The sequence below is a fragment of the Peromyscus maniculatus genome, chromosome 2 (assembly GCF_049852395.1).
Source record: "Peromyscus maniculatus bairdii isolate BWxNUB_F1_BW_parent chromosome 2, HU_Pman_BW_mat_3.1, whole genome shotgun sequence".
NCBI lineage: Eukaryota > Metazoa > Chordata > Mammalia > Rodentia > Cricetidae > Peromyscus > Peromyscus maniculatus.
Window position 1 is genome coordinate 115644464 of NC_134853.1, and position 23740 is coordinate 115668203.

Consider the following 23740-nt stretch of genomic DNA (forward strand, 5'->3'; position numbering starts at 1 on the left):
ATCCATCTGAAGCGTGCTTTGACATCAGGCATGGAGATACAGAATTTGGAGGTTGCTGAGTTGGTTTGCAGCCTTGCTTTGGTCCAGTATTTCCTCACTATGCTCCCTTTCTTCCCTTTTGGAGTGGTAATATATATCTTGTGCCATCATATGTTGGGAATATGTGATATGCTTTTTTGTTTTGACTTTACAGTGGGTTACAGTTAAGAGATTGCCATGAATCTCCAAAGAGATTTTGGACTTTTAAATAGGGTTGAAACTGCTAGACTATGAGGACTTTTGAAGTTGGATTGAATGAATTTTGCATTACGATATGGCTACACGCCTATGGGGGCCCGAGAGTGGAGTGTGGAGGTTGAAATCCTCCCCCTGTAAATACTATATAAGATGCTGTATTCCTTAATCCACTTACTTGGCATAAGACAACAGCTCATTCAAGACCTTCATGTCTTCTTTATTCTCATCTCCTGTCTTCCCCCTCAACACTTCACAGTTCTGGATCCCTCCTCCAGTGGGTTCCAGTCAGAAAGCTAAGATGTTAAGAGTTGTCAAAAATGTAGTCAGATAAATAGAATAAAAGTGAGCCCCAGACATCCAGGCAGAGATGGAATTTATCAGACAAAAATTATTAAAAATCAGTAAGGAAGTTATTCAATAAATAATACAGTACAATTTGCTACACATGGGGCAAAAAATTATACACAAGGGGCTGGAGAGATGGCTTAGTCAGTACAATATCTTGTGGTGATATTGTGTTCCCCCAAATATTGTGCGCGTTAATAAACTTATCTGGGGTCACAGAACAACCACAATATTAAACGTAGAGGATAGGGAGTGGTAGCACACGCCTTTAATCCTAGCATTCCAGAGGCAGAAATCCCTCCGGATCTCTGTGAGTTCAAGGCCACATAGGATGCAGCCAAGCATGGTGACTCACACCTTTGATCCCAGGGAGTGATGGTAGAAGGCAGAAAGATTTATAAGGTGTGAAGACCAGGAACTAGAAGCATTTGGCTGGTTAAGCTTTCAGGCTTTCGATGCAGCAGTTCTGCTGGGATTCATTCTGGATGAAGACTCAAGAGGCTTCCAGTCTGAGGAAACAGAATCAGCTGAGGAATTGGCAAGGTCAGGTAGCTGTGGCTTGTTCTGCTTCTCTGATCTTCCAGCATTCACCCCAATAAGTGGCCTCAGGTTTGATTTTATTAATAAGACCTTCTAAGATTCCTGCTACAGCTGGCACCCAACGTTCATGGTACGAATTCATGAAAAAGCCGCTTGTCGGTAGCCTTGAGGAACCCAGCTCAGGCCTGAACTACACTTTGCCGGTTGTAGTGGCACACTGGTTGGATTTGCTGAAAGAGGCAGAGGTAGGAGGATCCCGAGTTTGAGGCAGGCCTAGGAGGCTTGCTAAGGAGAAGCTATGGCCCGGGCCCAGACACAAAGGGTGGCAGTTGGATCATGGAGGCAGCAGCTGTTGCTCTAAGTTGCTGGCTGCTTCTCATCATGTTGGTGACTGTGGTGATGCTGCTACTTGGGATGAAAGGTTTACCACTAATTGTTCAGAGAATTACCTGGACCATTGTGTTACAAGAAAGCATCAACAAAGTTCAATTTGGAAAAGTTTGGCAAGACAAATGGTGGGGAGAAATTGCTGTGAAGATTTTCTCTTCTAGGGAAGAACGTTCATGGTTCCAAGAGACAGACATTTATCAGACTGATTGCTCCAAACCACAGAGGAGGAAAGAAAAAGTCTGCAGGAAACCATGACCACGTCTAACAGTGACTTTGAAATCTTCAAAAAATATGACAGGATTCCCACAATGATGATTCCACATGGACTATGATAAAGCCATTAAGCTGATTAGCACCATGGAAAGATCGACTTTGTACTACAAACTGGTCAGGACAATTTTGAGATGATTAGCTCAGATGATCCAGCCTGACAGACTACTCAAACAAGGACTTGTGACAAGCCCTGAACTTTCCTATTATGCAGAGACTGGACAAATGATACAGCACTTGACAATTAACCCAAAAAATTTCTTTTCAGGATCCCTGTTAATGTAACCAACCGTCTTATTAAATAAGAAACACAGAAACAATGTAAAAGAGAAAGCTGAGAGGTCAGAGCTCAGAGCTAAAATCTCACCATTCCGCCTGCGGTGTCCCAGCTTCCCGAAAGAGACCTATTTCCTGTCTGTTCATCTATTTATAGTATTTTGTTCTGCCTTCTCATTGGTTGTAAACCCAAACACGTGACTGCCTCGTCACTGTCTGAATGTACAGCCCCCTAGGTCTTAAAGGCATATGTCTCCAATGCTGGCTGTATCCCTGAACACACAGAGATCTATGGGATTAAAGGCGTGTGCCACCACCGCCACACTCTTGCTATGGCTCTAATAGCTCTGACCTCCGGGCAACTTTATTTATTAACATACAATCAAAATCACATTTCAGTACAATTAGAATACCACCACAGATCCCCTAAAGATGTCTTCACCTCCAGAAAGCAGAAAGTAATTTTAAGAAAACTACGCCCATATTCCCAATAGGTGAGGTGGGTGTTTTTTGGTCATTTAATAAGTTATAGATATTGTCATTGTTTACAATGGTTGGTTACAAGTTGTTGATTGTTAATGATCAGAAAAAAAGCTGAACAAGGAGATTAGATTCAGAGGTTTTGTTTAAAAAAAAAAAAGAAAATATAGATATGAGGTGGATCATTCAGTCTACTCTGAGAAAAAAGATAAAGAAATAACAAGATAAATGAGTAGATAATTGAATCTACTCTAAAAAAGAAAAAGGGGAAGATATAAAAATGACAAAAGGTAGATTACTGAATCTACTATAAAAAGAAAAAAGAGAGAATATGGATATAAGATAAAAAGGTCAATTATTGAATATACTTTTAAAAAGGAACTTCTTGTTTTAAATAAGATAAGTAATGAAATTTTTTTTTGTCTGAGTTTATCAAATGTTACTGGACTAGACATTGTTAATATATATAAAATGGAATTTTTATCTGAATCTGTCAATTGTTAATGGACTTGTTAATGTAATTCTTGACTGTATATATTGTATATACTTATCGGATAGTTTTTCTTTTATTAGTTAAAATCTTTTTTTAAATTTTAGACAAAATTTCCTAACAGTATCTGTTAGGAAATCATAAATAACTGAGATTAGACCTTCAGCACTCACTCAAAAAAGCTGGGCATGATTTAGCACACCTATAACCCTAGCCCTGTGGAGACACTCACTGGGCAGTCACTCTTGGCAATCAGTGAGAGAAGAATCCAGGAAGACTACCAACTTCAACCTCTTGCCTACAAACATAATTTGCATGGACATCTGAACACACACACACACACACACACACACACACACACACACACACACACACACACACCACTGTATACACATATGCAAAGTTTAAGAACTATACACAATACCTTTTTGTAGAAAATATTAGAATATATATTTATGACCTTACCATAGAACTGGATCTTCCCTACAATTCAGAAGTCAAAGCAAATAATATTTTAAACCACTTCAAAAATTAGAAGCTATACACTATTAGAACCTGTCTCATCATCTGAACTGGGACAGAATTGTTTCAGATTTTGACTTTACTTATTTACATATGCCTTGTAGGGTAAGAGGCAAAATTATGGTAGAAAAAACAAACAAACCAAGCATTCTATTTGAGTATATCTTTCTGAAAATGCAAGATTCCGAACAAATGTGTACCTGGTGTAAGCCTGTGTTTAAATTAGCATTCTGTCGGAAGATAAACTTGAGGTTCAGTGACGCAGAAAACCATTCAAACACAAATAGGACTGAGACAATGCTGGCCTCCAAAGCCATGGCTGAAATCAGAAAGTTAAAGCAAATGCTTAATTAATAAGAATCCCTAACTACTATATGGAGGAATGAACTTCCAAAGGAATAAATGCTTTATGGAATTAAAACTCAGGATTTCATTATATCTTGTAAATAAATCATTACTTTTCTTGAGTACTAAAACTACTATAAAAAAATAAAAATTTCTCCAAGATATCAAAAAAATTAAAAGGGATGAAGGTTTGGCCCTCTCTCTGGTAAGTAGCCATAGTAGTTCGCCTGTACCAGAAACACACCTGTAGCAGACATGAGCCAATCTGATGCTCCACTGTATACTACCAGATCCAGGGGACAGACCACAGCATGGAATGCCAAGCTCCTACAGAAAGAACGGGCAGACCTTACAACATCTCACTCACCTGGAAAGCTACTGAGCTGCATCCCTAAGCTGGTGTTTTTAATGAAGATAATATAGAAATTAAAGCCTTATATAAAATGTGTAATTTCTTACATGCTGAGGGAAAAAACAAAGTTCAAAACCAGTTAAACCAATATTTATCCTAATTTTTAAGATGAGATTTTTACTTTCTACCTACTTAAAAATTTTTAAAAAATATTTTGTGTATGTGTGAGCATTTGACATGGGGTACTGAGTGGGGGTCAGAGGGCAACCAGCAAGAGTTGGTTCTTTCCACCACATGGCTCTTGGGAACAGAACTTGGGTCATCATCAGATGCCTTTACCTACTACTTCACTGGCTTCTACTTTATTATTTTCTGTAACTTAAAATTAAGTGGGCTGGTTGTATTTTTCATAATTGCCATCTTCATATACCCTACTCTTTGATCAAAGTATTTTCAAGTTTTCTTACCTTCACAGCTGTGCTGAGGCCACTTCTATTTGCACCATCTTTTCCTAAACATCACATAATCAAATCCCGTCAGACATTTCTTCCAAAGGCACTGATCTCACATTCCTGGTCCAGAGACTTCTCACCACTATTCTCTACTTGGAAACTGTCTATAGGTGTTTTATAACCAATTGCAGCTTGTTTTGTATTTCCCACCAATAAGGTGATAGGGTTCTTGTAGAAAGAAGATAAGATTTACTAATCTTTGTGTCTCTGACTGTGTATAGTGTAAGAAATGCTCAACAAACCCTGGCTGAGTTAATGTGGCTGTGGGGTTTGAATGTTCCTGAAAGGCCCCCACAAGCTCATACATTTGAATACCTGGTGTCCATTGGTGGAACTGTTTGGGAAGGATTAGGTGAAACTTTGTGGGAGGAGGTGATACTGAGGAGCAGGCTTTAAGGTTTCCAGAGCCCATGCCATTCCTCTCTCTCTCTCTCTCTCTCTCTCTCTCTCTCTCTCTCTCTCTCTCTGCCTTCTGTCTGGGGATAAGATAATGTAAGCTCTCAGCTACTGCTCCAATTACATGCCTGCTGCTGTACTCCCTGACATGATGGTCTAGAACCTTCTAGAACCTTCTAGAATGCTCTCTTTTGTAAGTTGCCTTTGTCATGGTTTTTGTCACAGCAATGGAAAGGTATCTAAGGCAGTGCCTTCTTTTTGTAATGTAATACATACATTGCTAATAGTTTACAAAGACACAAGAGTTTACAAGAGACACCTCTTTTATTTTCAAATTTTTATTTACATCAATGTGGTAGCGTGTTTCTCAGCTTTCATTGTGAGATAATATCTTAAAGCTTAAAATTAGGTTATTTTTAATATGTCACAAGTAAGTATAGAAAGATGAGTTCATATTTTGGGGAAAATCAGAATTCTACAAACACTGATATATACAATATTCTTATTGTAGATATATACAATGTAGCATAACATTTAAATGTACAAATAGTTTTAAATCATTATATTGTTGTAGGACACTATAAAATGCAAACTAGTGAAAAAATTCACAAAAACTGCTAATATTGTAGGAAAACAGTGGCAAGTTTATAAACTGTCATGCAGTATCTTATATATAATGTAACTCTGCAAGTCAACTCCACTCTACACATTTAAAGGCAAATGACTCATCTGCATAAACCATGCTAAAAATCTAACCACAATTTTAGAATCCATATGCTAAAGCAGACAATTTTTTCTTTGTTTTGTTTTGTTTTAAAGATAGGGTCTTACTATTCAGTCCTGTTCCTAGAACTCATTATGTAGACCAGGCTGGCCTCAAACTCAGAGATCCATGTGCCTCTACTTCTGAGTTCTAGAATTAAAGGTGTGTGCCACCACACAGGCTCAATTTTATGATAATATATGAAACAGGAATATGAACTGTGAGAACACTTTATGAATTCCTGGAAAGCTACTAGGAAATCTCAGAGAAAACAAACCAGGCATTTTCCCTGGGACTCATGAGTATATGACAGAAACACCAAAGGAGGGGAATAAAAGTCACCCAGGTGCTGGGATTTAATTTCACCTTTAAAGTTTAGTTTCCTTTAGAACCCTTTAATTGGATGCTTTTATTTTTTTGTGATCTAGTGGGGGCACTAAGGGAATAAGGTAGCTTGGAAGAAATACCAGAAAGCAAAATTTCAGGAAATGAAAGCATGAATAAAACCTTTTCAGAAAAGGTCAGGAAATAATAACCTAAATACAGTACTTTATTCTCCTAACTGTGATTTTTTTTCTGGGCATATTACAAAATATATGAAGTCGTAAGAGCATTATTAAAGAATAGGAAAGTAGAGATGCAGATCAAATTTCTTTGTTAAAATTGTTAATGCTGATTAAGAGTACATGTTTATCAAAACGTGTGCTTTTCTTTGTGCTTCTGTGAAAGTACTTTCTTCGTGCCATACCATGTGGCACCAGATTAAGTCTCTTGGTGGTAGAGGTGAGAGAAGGAAAAAAAAATTTGGTTGACCAGCTCTACTACTGATAAGGAACTCATATGGGATGTCTGCTGGTGACATACAAGTGTGTGGGACAAGCAGGAGGTCAATTAGGTGGCTTTTGCTGGCCCGGGACAGAGCAGCACTCTTGGGCATACTGGTTCTATCAGCTTTTCCATTGCACTCAAACCCAGCAATATATATGGTAAAAAGGATAAAATCTAGAAAGCATGACAGCTTGGGCTGGCATGCTGAGGCTGACATTTTCTTTGTCTTGAAAACTGAAGAGGCTGAATGTGCTTGCAGTCTGCCTGTCACAGACTTCACCTACTCCCCAGCCTGGAAGGAGGAACATTCTGGGGAGAAGCCTGAGCCAGTACTAAACAACTGCAGGGAAATCTGACTGGGTCTGTTTCTCACTTCCAGCAAATGATATAAAGATTTTATACCTATGAGCTGTGAGGATGGATGAATAAAAGGGCCTGAGATGAAAGGGAAGAAAGAAAGGGACCTCACCCTGTGAAGCAGGGCAGAAGCTGTCAAAGTAGGAACCAGAATAAAAAACGTCTATCTACTGATGCCTAACTACTGTCTCCCCACCCCCACTTCCCAGTCTCTGTCCCTTTCTCCCAAGAATGAATGGTGCTAAGTAATACCCTGAGTTCTGGCGAGGATGGGAAAGAACGCAGCTCAGATGGATAGGCCCGTGAGAGTGGAAACAAGTGCTACTGGGCTGAGTGACAACAGATAACCTAGAGGTGGTGGGAAGGGGACAGAGAACACTAACCGCATTTTTCCAGCACCTTCTGAATATAGACAGGGCAAACCATGCATAAGGCACAGTGTCTCAGACTCCCAGAGCATGTAACAAACATTTTACTTAATTTTATTAGTAAAAATAATCCAAGTTTTAGATTAAAGGAATATTTTAATCCAAAATATGAATACTGTCATTTTACACAAACACAATTATAAAATATAAATTTAAGTTTTTTATGGAAGGAGTCTAAGTGTGCAAAAGTGCTCATGAGCTGTGAGCATGGGGTCAAACCAACTCTAGAAATGGGAGCTCCAGGCCATTTAAAAGGACTGGAGAAGAACGGTTCAAGGTTAAATGATGGCCTGATTTTGCTTTCTTGAGTATTATTTTTGAAGAACACTAAGTCTAATATAGGAGCAGTACCATTATTAAATTTTCTTATAAAATCAGAACAGGAAACAAATTAAAATCATTATTTTACAGTTGTGTCCTCCAAAAAGACAGAACTTGGGATGAAGGGTCCCAGATGTCTCCGGTCCTCCACTTCCACACACATTGTTTCCTAAAGGGCTTTTCTTCAGGAGCCTGCTTCATCAACTTCTGTGTTATATGCCCCCTTGGTTCCAGACTCATCTGTGCTTCTTTAAGGCCTTGGCTCTAACTATTCTCAGAAGGTCAAGGTTGGCAAGGTCAGCATAGGCGTCATCTGTAGTTGCCAAAGCATGTAGACACTATGACAAGAGAAAAGAAAGCCACGTGGAGAACAGACAGGAAACAACAGGAGACAAATGATAAATTGGAATGTTCTAAGTTTATGCTGTTAACACTGGTCAGGAAAGCCGGGCGGTGGTAGCACACACCTTTAATCCCAGCACTAGGGAGGCTGAGGCAGGTGGATCTCTGTGAGTTCAAAGCCAGCTTTGTCTACAGAGCGAGTTCCAGGACAGCCAGGGCTATACAAACACTGTCTTGAAAAACCACCCCCAACCCTCCAAAAAACCCCAAAACAACCAACCAAAAGCACAACTGGTAAAGAATGTAATTCCTGTGTGAAGTACTTTCTTAACAGTAGGTTTGAGATATCTGTGCTTTGTATATACTTCTCTGTATTTAAAAGTATTTCATAAAATAAATTATAAATGTTGGCCGGGCGGTGGTGGCGGCGGCAGCGCACGCCTTTAATCCCAGCACTCGGGAGGCAGAGCCAGGCGGATCTCTGTGAGTTCGAGGCCAGCCTGGGCTACCAAGTGAGTCCCAGGAAAGGCGCAAAACTACACAGAGAAACCCTGTCTCGAAAAATCAAAAAAAAAAAATATATATAAATGTATTCTATAGACAGAAAAATAGACCCTCAATAGTTGCTTAAAACTTTGTGTTCTCAGGGCCCTACACTCTGCCTCTGGCCATCTTTTAAGTCCTTACAATGTAGGTCAGGGGAGTACCTATGATTAAACAGGCACGTGGAAAAACCCAGATTTGACAAAGAACTTCTAACAACTCAACAACATTCTAGGGCAACACCAATCAAGAAAGTTAATCAACATCCGCTCCTAGGTCCGTTCCAATAGCCTATGAAGGTGAGGAGGAAGGGAAGCATGAAAGAGTGAGGTGCTGCCAACTTTTGTCACCTTCTGGGTTTGAAGAGACACCAAGTTATAAAATTCAGCTCTCTCAATTTCAACGGAGACACCTGGATTTCAGACATGTGACTGTGACTAGGTCACATACCAAAGCTGGCTCAAATTAGGTTGAGAGCTCAGGATTCCTGACTTTTTTTGCTTTGGGAGTTTATATATTTCCAGACATCAAGGTGATTTTACAAAATATGTTTCATTGTTCATATTAAATGTACACAGGGAAATGGAAAAAATACTAGTTTTCTTTAAAAAATACACATTAATTTTGGAACTGTACAATCTTAAAATGAAGTTCCAAAGAAGCAACCTAAAAAAAAAAAAAAAAAAAAAAAAAAAAAAAGATAAAATCAGAGCTGGAATAACACTGGAAGGCCTAGAGATAGTCAACTCTATTTCTTCAAATCACACAGCCCAAATCAGTTTCAGGCCACCTAAGACTGTGAGGCCACTCCATCCAGTGCTGCCCTCTTCTTTGCTACAACTGCAACAACAACAAAAAAGGAAAAGTCTTAACTCAACTCAGTTTCAAGGTACCAAAACTGTCACCATTATAAGAAGGCCTATACAGTAGGCAAACAGCAGTACTCCAGCTAACAGAAATACACTAGCTGGTCCTCTCCATGAAGTTTACTAGCCTCCATTTCTTATTCAGGAAGTCCGAAACTGGCTTAAATATGTAAAATGCTAGATGGCATCTCTTTGTTTCTAACTCCAACATCTGATTTAAGCTTTATTGTGATTTGTTTCTTTCTCTTGACGGCAGGGAAAAAAGCTAGGTGGAGGGTTACAATGCCAAGTCCAGGTCAATGATATTTTATCACACTACTGTAATTAGAGTTGGGGCTACTGATTTCACTTGTGCAATCATCTAAAATGTTGAAATCACTGAGAAGGCTGACTATCTGTACAGAGCTACACACTAAAACTAAAGCAAATAACAGGACTGAAAACTGGTTCTTCTCCCCTTTGTTTTCTTGTCTGAATGTTTAAAGATCCTCTGCTTATGCCCGTGTTGGCACGCTATAGCATGCTGTTAGATTTAGTAGTCAGAAGTTCTCACCACATTAACTCACACTACATGTAAGCTGCGATATCCACATACCAAACACAAATCTCACCACCAGAGACCATGGGAAGGAAATAAGTATTTCTAACGAGATAAGATGCCAAAATGAAAAAAAAACTTCAAAAAAGAAGGAAAACATAGTCACAGTCTATTGATCAAGTTGGATACACAGTAAAGCCGATCACTGCTCAAGCTTTCATAGTCTATTACATTGCTTAACATGGACAAGAACTCTTGATTACCACTCTATGAGAACTTGCCTATCTTTCTTCCTTTTCCCATTGTGTATGTGGGACAGTTTAGAATTTTATGCTTTAAAAAAAAAAACTCAATTATTTACAGTAGCATGCCAAGATTAAAACAGAACATCTTACTTTTAAATAATTACAAGAACGACTCCTTTGTACTGTTCTCTTCAGCCGGTCCGTTTTCTTCCTTGCTTTTGTAATTGGAAAGGAACAAATTTTCTATTTGAGTCAAGAATTCCTCAGCAATGAAGCAGTTGGCTACTTTGCTTAATGTTTTCCTTAGACACTCCAAAAGCTAGTTGAAAAGAAAATTTTTATATTTAAATACTTAAGTATTAAGAGGGTTTGCATAACTGTCACAATTTCTTCTCAAACCTCAGATTTCTTAATTCTCAAAGGAGAGACACTGTTCTCCACAATCTCAGCCTGGAACACTGGAATCACTGCTGAAGGTTAAGTTTAGCCCCTTACAACTCCACAGGACACAAACATGTGCAAGCAATGCTCTCTACATGGGACAAATCTAGGATTTTTGCCCCTTGAGCAGTACATTTACAGAGCCATCTCTAAAGACTCAGAAACAGCAAGAACAAGTTAGCACATAAGACTGTGGGTCTAGAGATGAAGCACAGTGCCTGGTGACCACATGCACAGCTCAGAATTGAGCCCCAGCACCAAAACCAAGCAAAGAAAAGAGACAGAGAAGGGGAATGAAAAAGAACTAAGTATATAGTTCTTCACCAGTTTTATTGGAGATGCACACATTGATCTTTCAACAGTATATAGGAAAATGTAGCAAAAAGAACATAATATATTTACTTTTTCAGAATATTCCCAAATGGCTAAAACAAAACCAGAGTGTTGACAATCTATACATCTTACCAGGAGTATGTGTGTACGTGGGGGTGGGGTGCTTGGGGGATAGAATGGGTGGGGAATCTAAATCCTTATTTTCCAATGGCAAAGTTAGAGCAAAATGACCACTTAAACTTAAATTAGATTTATACTGTATTTTAAAAAAATGGCCAGGTGTTATGGTTAAAAGGGAAACATGGTACTTATGAATTTCAAAGAAAGATCAAAGGTTCTTCATTGTACACAATAGTAGCCCCACTAAGAAATGTATCAGTCAACAATGACAAATGCATTCTAAAATAGTATTATTTCTATGTATAAGTTCAGCCAATAAAACATATTAATTTTACAAAGTAAATCAATAAAGGAAACAGAAAATGTATCCACAGAACGGTGAAAAACACACCAAGAACACCAGCTTTGGAATCTGAGTAATGAAACCAATTAAAACTGAAGGCAGCTTACTTTCTGCAAACAAGTTAGGTCCGAATCACGGCGGAAGATTCTATCCATGGGGACACTGCTGTAGGAAGACAGGTGAAAAGGAACCGATGAGACAAACACACAACTGGTTGTGTGGTAAACTGTCACTGATGCCAGATATCAGGATTCTGTATTAAATCTAGGCTTTGCTTTCTCTGATTCAATTTAACGAGAAAGACTGTAAATGTGGGGCCATCACAAACCAAGGCACATACCTATGAGAAAGCCTGTATTTTTCAATTATCCATCTTGTCTTTTCAAACACTAATTCCCACTGCGGTTCTTCTAACATCTGTTGGACTTCAAATTTGTAAGGTAAACCTAGAGAAGTGTAAAGAGGCACATTTTCATCAACTATTTCTCCCATCTCCTTTTCCAACAGCTCTGTGAAAAGCACCATCCAAGGCAGGATGGCATCTCACTTATCATTCTAAGCAGAAAAGGGAAGTCAGTATCAGCAACAAACTGGGACTGTTCTCAGCAAAGCAAGGCATAGTACCTTCCTAGGATACAAGTCATCAAGCCCATGGCAACGTGGCCTCAGCAGGTGGCATGCCTGTTAAAGCTGAGGAAACTACAGGCGTTCAGACTGCAGTTCTCCCCAGTGGCTGTCTCCTGCCTCTGCTGGTCTCTTCACAAACATGTGCTGTCTCTATTCTGCTAACTACTTGAGGGGGTTTCTTCTACAGCTCTCAGGAGTTAGTCACTCTGGTAACTGAGTCGCCTCACCTCCATCATGTTCACACAAGTTTGCCAGGACCAGGCTGTGTGTCTCTCCTCCGGGTCACTAAAGGATAGCAACTGGGCTTAACTGATTTGTTTCCCATCTTTTAGCAACTATCTTCCTTCACAGCCTTGAGTTATATCCTAAATAAAAGACTACTGTTTCGTATATTTTGCCTACTATCTTGTTTGCTTCAAAAAACTCATTACTTCATTTTGGCCAGAAACAGAATTACGTAAGTTTGAAATTATTAAATTCTAGTGAATTAAATTGTGAATAGTCACATGTACCCAGTATCAACTAAGTATATTAGATATGATTGGAATAGGGGCTCATGACAAACCCAGAAGACTGAGATCTGACTTAAAGTGAAGACAAGTTTATTGTGATGCTTTCTGGTTAAGATGGAGAATTTTATGTGTATTATGTGCTGTACTCAGCAGGGCATTCTGGACTACTACTGATATTATTCATTCAATAAAAATTCATAGTGCTGATTAGCTGGTACTAAGGATATAAAAATAATAAATAAATTGCAGTAAAAGCCAAAGTGGCAGCCGGGCGTGGTGGCGCACGCCTTTAATCCCAGCACTCGGGAGGCAGAGCCAGGCGGATCTTTGTGAGTTCGAGGCCAGCCTGGGCTACCAAGTGAGCTCCAGGAAAGGCGCAAAGCTACGCAGAGAAACCCTGTCTCGAAAAACCAAAAAAAAAAAAAAAAAAAAAAAAAAAAAAAAAAAAAGCCAAAGTGGCCATTAAGCTGAAAAAGTACTGCAGATTTATAAAAAACAAACAAACAAAACAGTCAACAGTGCTGAGAAGATTTTTACCAAGGATAGGGCACCAACCACTTCCTTACAAAGTTCCCTCCAGCCTTGCTCAGACTGCTGTGGAACAGCCATAAGGAGGCATACATCCCAGAGAAACCAAGTGGGGTAGTTGGCTATGTCAAACTGATTCTTTCTTGAGGCAGATGTGCTGTGAGCCGCAGAACTATGAAGCAGGAACTCAACTGGCACAGACAAGGCTGACCCATCAGAGCCAGGGGCTCTGGGGGAGGTTGAAGCCAAAACTCAGTTTGGTGATATTGGCTTTTGAATGTGTTAGCTGTTTCCTGCAGTGAATTTCTTGTGTGCTATTGTAGCCTTCCCATTTGATTCTTTTCCCAAGAACTTCTAACAGTGTGATTGACTATTTATTGGACACAACTTCCCTATACATGTCAGGTATTTGGACAACATCCCCCAGCTATGTGTGAAAACAGTCACACAGTCAAAACCTGTTTCCCACAAGCAGGTCTTTGTTCCTTTCTCCAATGTAAACTTAGAGGTCTGTCTTCCTGCAATTATCTTCATTGGCAGGCATTTGGTCAGTGTTAAGTGTCTAGGCAAAAATAATCTCATTTGAGACATTCTCGGACATCCAAGGACATCGTATTATAACATGTCTGAATTTGTTGATTCACAGCCTTTAGAGAGATATGGAACAAGCATGCCCTGGGCTCTCCCTGCCAGCAGATAAGAAAAGTGCTGCCCCAAGCTAACCTTGAACTAACACAATCTTAACTCCTTTTCCTGCCACCTTGGTTTGTTAATTAGCTTATTATCTAACTACACTTAGGAATGCAGTATTACACATGGATTCCCGTTTTCCCTTCTTAGATTTCCCTAATTGATTTAAGGTCTCTCTCCCTCTCATTTGATCCTATTCCCTCTAAGAGTTCACTGAGGCTTTTACAAGTCACCCCCTCCTTGAGTCATAAGAAGTGCCTGACAGTCACTGCCTGGTGTAAACTCTTATCTTGTTTTATGACCCTGAAAGAATTCAAGCCTTGTGACCTTGCTTTGGTCAGAGAATTGCTGAGTGTATGAGTGTATGTGTATAAAAACTGTAAACTTCAGAGACTCGGGGAAGAACTAAGACAGAACAAAGAGAACAGCAGAAAAGGGTACAGAGAATCAGGCAAGCGAGGAGCTAAGTATGAGAGCTGAAAAGAAGAGTATAGGGAGAACTTAGAACAATAAAGTGAATGGACTGAAAGAGCACGGTGTGCGTAGATTCTTTTGATATCCCTAAGATTAGATTCCCAGCTGGTTGTTAAGATTCTTCCATGGACCCTGGGAGAGAGTTATTTGGGGCTGGACCTCTCTTGTTACGGATGGGACTTAGGAGATCTGAAGTCAGCTTGTCTTTGGGAACCCTGATACCAGGGAGGTAATGGGAAGCTGGGTTATGGTTTTGTTTTTTCTTTATTTGTAAACCACAGCAGAGAAAGCGAGATTGCATTTATGAAAATATTTTTCTGAGAACTGTGTTTTGTGTTCTACAATGTCTCCAGTGCCTAGTATATACACCACATATACATGCAGTGTCTCCAGTGCCCAGTATATACACATGTCCTATGCATGCAATGTTCACAGTGCTTAGCATGTACACTGCCTGTGCAACACAAGTCTCCAGCAGATACACTGCCTGCTCTAACTTTTCTCCACACTTTCATCCTTTTATCGAAGGTCATGGTAACACCAGAATGAAAGGAAAGAGGTTGGTCTAACTAGGTGGCATGCAATGAGTCCTTGGTTGATAAACATACTTTCTCATCAAATAGTTTTACACAGTTATAAGTTCTTTGATTTGAGGATAGGGACAGTAAGAAGTTATTATTGCTGAAACTTACGATAGGCACCGTCAGGGCTAACTTCTTCACTTATAACCAAGCATGTGATCTGGGAATATGGTAAAGGATTACTTCGATTATATGGACTAACAATCATTCCAATGAACTTTGCTCCTCCTCTGGAGAAGTAACTCTACAATGAAAAAAAAAAACAAAAACGTTTAATTAATTTCAACTATCAAGGCTCTAATTGATGGTTAATTGGAGAAAGGATAACAAAAAAGAGCCCTATCCAAACAGCAGCAACTGAATGAAATGCCTTATGTACTCATTTCAGGCCCATACTGTTCACCTTCATCAGAGATGATCTTTACAAAAACATACTGCACGGCTAGGGAGAAGACTTACTATGCAAGAGAAGTTGGGCAAGCAGGACGAGCAGGTTCCCCACTCAGAACCCACATAAGCCTGCTGCCATCAGCTATATGCACCTGTAACTTGTAGCCCACGTGCTGGGGAAGGGGATGGGAAGACAGGAGGACTGCTGGTACCAGCCTAGCTACAGGTTCCGGGAGAAATCCCATCTCAAGGGAATAAAATGCAAAGTGACAGAAGAGGACATCAAATGTTCTCCTCTGGCTCATGTGCAAATACATGAGTGTGCACCTCACCTCACAAACAAACATACACAATTAAAAACAAAAAGACAACAGAAGTGCCACATATATTAGTTGGGTGTGGTGGTACACATCTATCTCAGTATTCAAGAGGCTGAGACAGGAGAGTGGAGAATTACCACAAGTTCCAGGCCAATCTGGGCCCAAAGAGTAAGAGTCTTTGTCAAACAAAACCCATACCACAAATGTGTTTACATACTATAATGCCAAATCATTTGACTGTAATTCTTATTAACAAGGCGATAACAAATAGCTACCTACATAGAAAATATACACTAAATGTAACAGTGAGTAAAATACAACTTGTTTTTTACAAAGAGATGTATCAATCCTTCCAACTTTTACAGTTATAACAAGTCTCGTCCTACTTCTTTCTGGCAGTTTTTAAGGGCTCTAGGAGCTTGTCCATACTAAAACAAAAAACCTGTCTATACTCAACTGTTGACTTTCCAAATACTTATTGATATAATAGGAAAAAAAGCAAGTTATTTCAAAATTGTAGATGTAAAAACTCTTAGTGTAAAGCTAAAAATAACAGATGTTTTACTTCATGAAAATCAACAGGAGATGTGTAATAATTTACAAACTGTAGGTATAGAATAGTATAAACACACCTGGTATTTGGCTTGTGTGTCAATATCTCGTAAAGACGGATTAGGATCAAATGCAGGATGAGAATGGTACCACCCAATAACACTGTAGCCTCTAAGAGCCAAGGTTTCTGAGGCCTGCGTTTGTGATACAGGATCCATCTCGCACTGTAGTCCTGTACTCAGACTGTTACATGGTTCTGCTGCACACACCTGTAAATGATTATAGTGAAATCCTATCAATTCTATTCCTTGCTAAATAAACTCCAAAAGTGTGACTGTAGGCTACGAACTTAGGTAGCCTTTTCTAATCTAAAAGGCATGATAATGGTTAGTTTCCAGGTTGCACCATAACATCTACCCAAAGGCATTTTCAACAATTCCTGTTACATATGAAAATAATATCAGCAGAATGATGTATACCAGTGTTTACCCACAAGCACAGAATACATTACTACCCTCTGTTGTAGCTTTTCACTGGTAAAGGTAGTGGGTAGCCAAGGCTGGCAGAATCCTCTCTCTTTTGATAGGAAACAGATGCTCAGTAAATAGAATGCTAAGTCACTTCTGAATACATAATTTTCTATGCATGTATACTCTCACACATACAGATAAAATCAATATTTTCTGGGTTCCATAAAATATTTGTTATGGCACCAAGACTTGGTAACTGAAATGTTTGAAAAGTAAGACTTACTTCAACGGTTTTCTCAGCTTCTGAGTATCTTCCTCCTAACAGCCCAATCACCTCTGCCATAGAGACATGAGCATGCTAAAAGAAACAGGACAGACTCAGACCAAATCCACACTCGCAGTCAACGAAGAATCATAGAACAGTGCTGCAGCACAGCAACTGCACTGCTCTGAATAGAGGCACAGCAGGGAGCTGGCAGCTGGGCTCCAAGCATCTGGCTCAGACTTTACACCCGTTTCCTTTCAGCTACCTAGGAAGCTTTGAAGCACATAGTAGACGAACTGTAGTGGGTAGCCATTCCAGTTTTGACCTGCAAGTACCACTCGCATTGAGGCTTCGGTAACTATCACGTCTACAAGGCGGAGCTGAGACAGGACGCCTGAAGACTCGAGATCCTGATGGGCCGGCTCTCTTGGTTCCTGGATCCTGAACACTGGAGGTAGATCGAGCAGAGTTCTCCAGAGAACACCGCTGGACTGCGCTTCACCTTTCCCAGACTGTTACCTATCCTTTCACTTGCAAGTTACCTCACAAAATAAACCTCCCTTTTAACTATGTGGAGTTGCCTTAATAATTCTAGCAATATGAAATTTCTTCATTTAAAAAGAAAGACACCAACTGCATTCAAAGGACACAGAGTGAGTCACTCTAGAACCTTCTGTAGAAAATGACCTGAAACACAGACAACTGTTAGAGGGTCTGCAGGCAGTACACCCAAGGAGCCTCCGCAGTTTAGATGTAGTAGAGTTTCAGTTATCTGGACAGCAGACATGGAATATTAGAAAATGGTCAGAGGTTAATGATGGCAGACAATCTGCAAAATTCTCAGAAATTTGTTTTTTTCTAAAATACGGAAACATGCACTTGTCTGGCTTTCCTTCAAAAGAAATTAGATTCCTTATAAAGAAAATAGTTAAAATCTGAAATATAAGTCTTCCATTTTCTCTTAGGTCTACAAAAAAATGAATAAAGGAAATACAAGAACAGAAATCAGAATAAATAACTAAGCACAATAGGTTATCCTTACCAAATCCATTATTAAAAGTGCTTCTGAAGCTACTTTCACCTGAAATGGCTCCTGAAATATAAAAAGAAAAGGTGGATAGCATAAATACTGAGATTTTTGTTCTCCCCAGTTGGAATATCCACCATTTTCTCCTTACCCACCCCACCAAGTTCTCATAATTAATCAAAGTTCAGGACAAATGAGACTTAAAAACAACTAAGCTTCAAAGCCCCAGCAGGAAACTGCTCTTCCCTCTCATTTTCTGCCTGACTCATTCACCCGATCCTTACTATACCCTGCCATGTCCAATTCATTCATACACATGCCTCACACACAGATAAAGAGTAAGTAATTGCTGTCCAATGAGGGCATTATTTGTGATTACTCATTGATAACAAGTACCTGCTTTTCCTCACTGAAAAAATTACAAGGTATCAGTTGGAAGGGATCAAGTGAGCTGAAAAAGAAAAAAAAATCACTAATTTGACAAATTAGCAATTAATATAAACCCAAACTTTTGCCTGTATGAGAAAATATTAGCGTAGGAGAATCCCTTGTAAGGAGCTACACATTCTTTTAGATCTGACAGCGAGAAGCAAGTCTGGGACAAAGTTAGCTCTGTTGTTTTATTTTCTTTTAGCAACTGAAGGAGCTGGTGAGCAGACACAGCTCTTCAACTGAAAGGAGATATCAAAAGTTCAGGGAAACAACTATTTCCCCAATATAAGACCTGATAGAAGTTCAAGTAAGAAGTTTCTCAAAACAGCTTGCCAGGCTAAGTGTTGTGTTGTACATCCTGAACCCCCCTACTCATGAGGCAAGGGCCAGCCTGTTCTACATAGTGAGCTTTAGGCCAACCAGGGATCTATACTGAGACTCTGTCTCAAAGGAAACACATGGATACCAACACTTGTCAGTATCATAATAGTGGGAATTGAAGAAGTAGCTGTTAAATTAAGGAGTAACTAACAAGTCTATCAAACAGATTAAAGCAAACAGAAAGGCCTATGATATTACTTGAAAATGTAAAGATATAGAAAGGGAAATCTAAGCAAGGCCAGATACAAAAGTGTGTGCAAACCAGAAAAAAGACTAAGAAAGGTTTTGACCACTAAAAATTGAGTTTTGGAGAAAATAGCAGAACAATTTTTTTAATTTAGTATTATTTTTAGATTTATAAAATTTACTTTATATGTATCAGTATTTTGCCTGAATGTAGATATGTATATGTGTGTCTGGTACCCACAACAGTCCAAAGAGGATGTCAGATCCCTCAGAACTAGAGTCATGGATGTTTGTGAGCCACCATGTTGGTGCTGGGAACTGAACCTAGGTCCTTTGCAAGAGTAAGTGCTCCTAATCACTGAGCTGTATCTCCAGGTATTGGAAGAATGTTTATACAAAGAAAAGCAATCAGAAATGTTTCTATTAAGACAATTTGGAAAGAGTAGCATATGGAATTCCCATCTGACAGGAGTGTGTAAGGGTATTTTGTTTTATTAGGCTTGTACCCCAGGGCCCAAAACATGTAGGAATTTAAAAAACGGAATAAAGATAAAAGAAGATATTTAAATTAAATGAATAAGAAGGAAGGTGGGTGAGCTGGGACATGTTTGTAATCCCAGCACTTGGGAGGCAGAAGCAGGAGGATCCATGGTTAAGGTCATTCTCAGCTACACCTCGAGTTTCGGGCCACTCTGGGACATATCACTCTGTATCAAAACAAACAAAACAAAATGAACCCCCAAAAAACTAAATGTTTAAGCACTGGAGAAATGGCTTGAAAATTAAGAGCACTGGCTGCTCTTGCAGGATGTGAAGGTTTGGGCTGGAGAGATGGCTCAGAGGTTAAAAGTATTGGCTACTCTTCCAGAGGTCCTGAGTTCAATTCCCAGCAACCACATGGTGACTCACAACCACCTATAACGAAATCTGGTGCCCTCTTCTGGCCTTCAGGCATACATGCAGGCAGAACACTATATATATATATATAATAATATAAATAAATATTTAAAAAAAAGAAGAAGAAGATGATGAAGGTTTGATTTCCAATGCCCACATGGTAGCTCACAACCATCTGTGACTCCAGTTCCAGGGGATCCAACAGCACTTTTTCTAGCTTCCAAGGCTATCAGGCATGCACCTACATATAAGTAGGTAACACAGAAATACACATAAAAAGCAAGTAAGTAAATAACAACAATGCAGACTGAGACAGATTGGAAATGTGGAAATGATGAAAAGAGAATAGTCTGAAGAATGTGTGTGAACTTAACCTGTACAAACAGGAGCATGTTGATGTTTCTTGAAGGGTTGCTGAGGATGGCTACAGACACTTAATGGACAAAACACAAACAGTAGATATTGGAAACAGAGGTACTAGATACTGAATACAGATAAAATTCTAGAAAAGCAAAGAGATGATCAATATTAATGGATTCATGAAAAATATATGTCACAATAAGTAAAGTGTACTATCAGTTTTGGTGGGAATGATTTGTTGCAAACTAGACACTACCACTTTAAAATCTGAGTTTTAAGCGAGATATCTATGATCTGCATGTGAATAAGATACAAGCATATGGGTTAACTGTGTTAAAGTATATCAGATGACTGAATAATGATTTCCGAGGCTTATTCCAGTAGACCTTTTTATTTGGTGATGAATACTAGAAAAAGTAACTTTACTGCAATGCTGATGAATCAATGCTAACAGTAAAAAGATGAGAAAAGTATGTGTGGATTTAAAAGGTTCCTGGCAAGACAAAACAGCTTAAAAATTATAATAAAGCTAAATTTCACACACAGATTCAGGAAATAAAATGTATGAATACTGGAAGGAGTCTAGGCTTATTAATGATTTTTAACTTAGTCCACTTGCCCTACAGGGTAAGGTTAAATTTACATTTTGGAAAAGAAACAGACAATGTGCTGAGTTACACTCCCAGGTAAGGATTCCTGGGCTTAAATCAGTTTCCACATATGGCAGCATGAGCAAATACTACATGGCCACTTCTTTGTCACCCAGTTTTCTTAAGGGTAAAACGGGCATGATGCTCACACTGAAAAGTGTTGTCAAGGGATTAAGTGTGTGCACACTTAAAAAAAAAGTACTTAAAACACAGCAAGCAATGTTAGCTGTTTTAATTAGTTTCTAAGTAAGGAACCAAGTCCTGACAAGGAAATACAACTGCTACAGTATTTCTTAATATATTGCTTTGGAAAGTGATAGGCCAAAACTAAAGTCTACTTAATGGGGCTGCAGAAACTACGATGCCTAGTAAAATCAAGGAATTCAACGTACTCAAATATTTTACAAATTAAAATTTTCAGATTATATCACATTAAAAACAACAAATTTCATAACAACTTGTGAAAATTCAGCAAGAAAAAGGGATTGTCTGACCATGTCTAGGGGTGAAGGACTCCTTATATACACAGGTCCTCTAGGTAATCCCCAAAACTCAACGAGTCAGAACTCTGAAATGCCAGTCCAAAGTTCTCAAAGTGCTAATCAGTGAAATAAAGTAATTTAAAAAACAATTCCAAAATGTGATCAATAATTTTTCAATTAAAAAATGGTAAAGGGCTAAGGTGATGGCTCAGTGGGTAAGTGCTCACCTTGAAAGCATGAGAACCTGAGTTTGGAGTTTCAGGAATCTATGCAAATCCTGGGTGAGCACGGTAGCCCACCTGTAATTCCAGTCTCCAGAGCAAGCTGGCTAGCAAGACCAACCATATCTACAAGCTTTTGGTTTGATAAAGAGATTATGCCTCAATAAATAAGGTGTGAGAATGACAGAAGACGTTCCTGACACCAACCTCAGGCCCACACATGAATGTGCGCACACACACTCTCTTTTGCACACACAAGGAAAAAAGAAAAGTATTTTACCTCATGTATATTATACAAAGTATCTAATGAAGCTATCAGGTATTTTTTCATAACCATGTGTGGTAAGTTAAGAAAATACATTATATAACATAACACTCTACCTTTTTGGTAGTTTGGAAATTTTTGAAGATTTAACAGGTTTGCACTTTTCCTCTTCTCTTCTTTTTGCCAATTCCTCCGCAGACAGATGCTAAAACAAAACAGCCAATCAAAGGGTTCATCAGCTACTGATGCAGAAGAAATCAAATAGTTATGGACATGTGAGAACAAGACCAACCAAGTCAGTATGCATTGTTTCCTTGCTACTAATAAATCCTGGGCAATAACTTTTAAATTTATGTCAAAATATATAGCCTTATCACAATGAAAATGTGTTTCTTCTCCAGACTTGCCCATTTTAATCAAGGGTATCAGTCATTAAGTTTCAAAAACCTCCATGTCTTTATTCCTTATTTCTAGTTTCCAGGGCTCAGGTGGCTGAATTTTCTTTTATAACTTAAGACACCACCATGCTATGATCAAGAATGCAGAGTCCAAAGGCTGAAAGGGTAGTTCAGTGGTAAAGTATACTTTGTCTAGCATGCATGAGGTCCTGGTTTCCTCTCTGGCACCATGGAAGTGAGATGCATCAACATCATAAAATTCTGGAGCAGAAATGTATGGCTCTATTCATTATCAGCTGCGAGACCACTGTTGAGCTCTGAAGCTTCCACACTTCAGTTTCCTCATCTTTAGAAAACAAATAATAACAGCAGCAATAACTGTCATGGTGTACTGTGAAGTTAAACATGTTAATGTTCATAATCTACTCTTTCTACTACCACCCCTACACTCCAACTGAACAAACTATGCACCTTTCCCAGAATATTAATAATTTCCCTGTATCTGTACCTTTGCTTGTGCAACTCCCTCAGCCTAGAATGCTTCCATCTATATTTTGAGATGATTCTTCTCCTGATCCTTTGGTTCAAACTCTTTCCTCATCACACTCTTTGGGAGTACCTCATATTCTTAGACCAACCTTATGGGAAGGAACCATGTATTACTTATTAATATGCCAATAAGAGTACTGGGTGTAAGGTTAGGGACAGGAGAGGGAGGAGAAGGCGCAGGAGAAAGATAACATTTATTGAGTACCCTGTCCAAGCAGGCTTACTGAATAACTAATACTAGGAACTTAATATATTTCATCTCATTTCTTTTAAAATCCTTTCAGGGAGGTACTATCCATACTTTATAAATTAAAATTTGAAATTTAGTGAAGTTAAGTAGCTACTTGAGATAAGAAAGTTAATAAATATATATTTATACCTTCTTTCCACTCTACTACACTAATCACCTACAATTCTATATGTAAACACATGTGTGCATGTGTGTATATATACGTACAATATTTGTTGCCTATGTTTCCTTTCAGGGTCCCAATTTCTATTAGCAGAAATAACACTTCAATATTTATAATTCAGTATGCATAATGTTTAGAACAGTATTTTAATTGGTTTAACAAACATCATTCAAAGGAACATTAACATTTAATGAAATGATTAGGGCATACCAATTGCTCAGTCTGGCATTTATTCTTGATTTAGAGATGGAGATAGAGAACCAAAATTCTGAGTGCAAGTTAACTGTACCACTGATACCTCCAGTTTGGTTAATGGTAACTTTTCAATTAATAATTAACATGGGAATGAGCACACACACTTCAACAATGAAATTAGTGTAATATACAGGAATTAAAATCATGAGACCAACAAGTTTTCAAGGATAAACCACAAATAAGGTCAAAATT

The 23740-nt window shown here is 38.8% G+C and overlaps 1 protein-coding gene across 6 annotated transcripts in view; it reads right to left on the reverse strand.

Annotated features, from left to right (window-relative positions):
• Positions 1–5460: 5460 nt before the first annotated feature.
• The window catches only part of Mysm1 (Myb like, SWIRM and MPN domains 1), a 40735-nt gene continuing 22455 nt past the window's right edge, over positions 5461–23740 (reverse strand). For 4 of the 6 annotated variants that reach the window (XM_006974020.4, XM_006974019.4, XM_042271417.2 and 1 more), the window contains 10 exons: positions 22050–22138; positions 18456–18510; positions 18075–18125; positions 17051–17125; positions 16378–16566; positions 15147–15279; positions 11964–12069; positions 11731–11788; positions 10537–10705; positions 5461–8190 (listed from right to left, as the gene is read on the reverse strand). In XM_006974020.4, coding sequence (XP_006974082.1) covers positions 10547–10705; positions 11731–11788; positions 11964–12069; positions 15147–15279; positions 16378–16566; positions 17051–17125; positions 18075–18125; positions 18456–18510; positions 22050–22138 — 915 coding nt within the window. In that variant the 3' untranslated portion in view covers positions 5461–8190; positions 10537–10546. Of the gene's footprint in view, positions 8191–9437; positions 9578–10536; positions 10706–11730; positions 11789–11963; positions 12070–15146; positions 15280–16377; positions 16567–17050; positions 17126–18074; positions 18126–18455; positions 18511–22049; positions 22139–23740 lie in introns of those variants that run through there. The other 2 variants (XM_015992856.3, XM_042271414.2) reach the window with 2 other exon arrangements.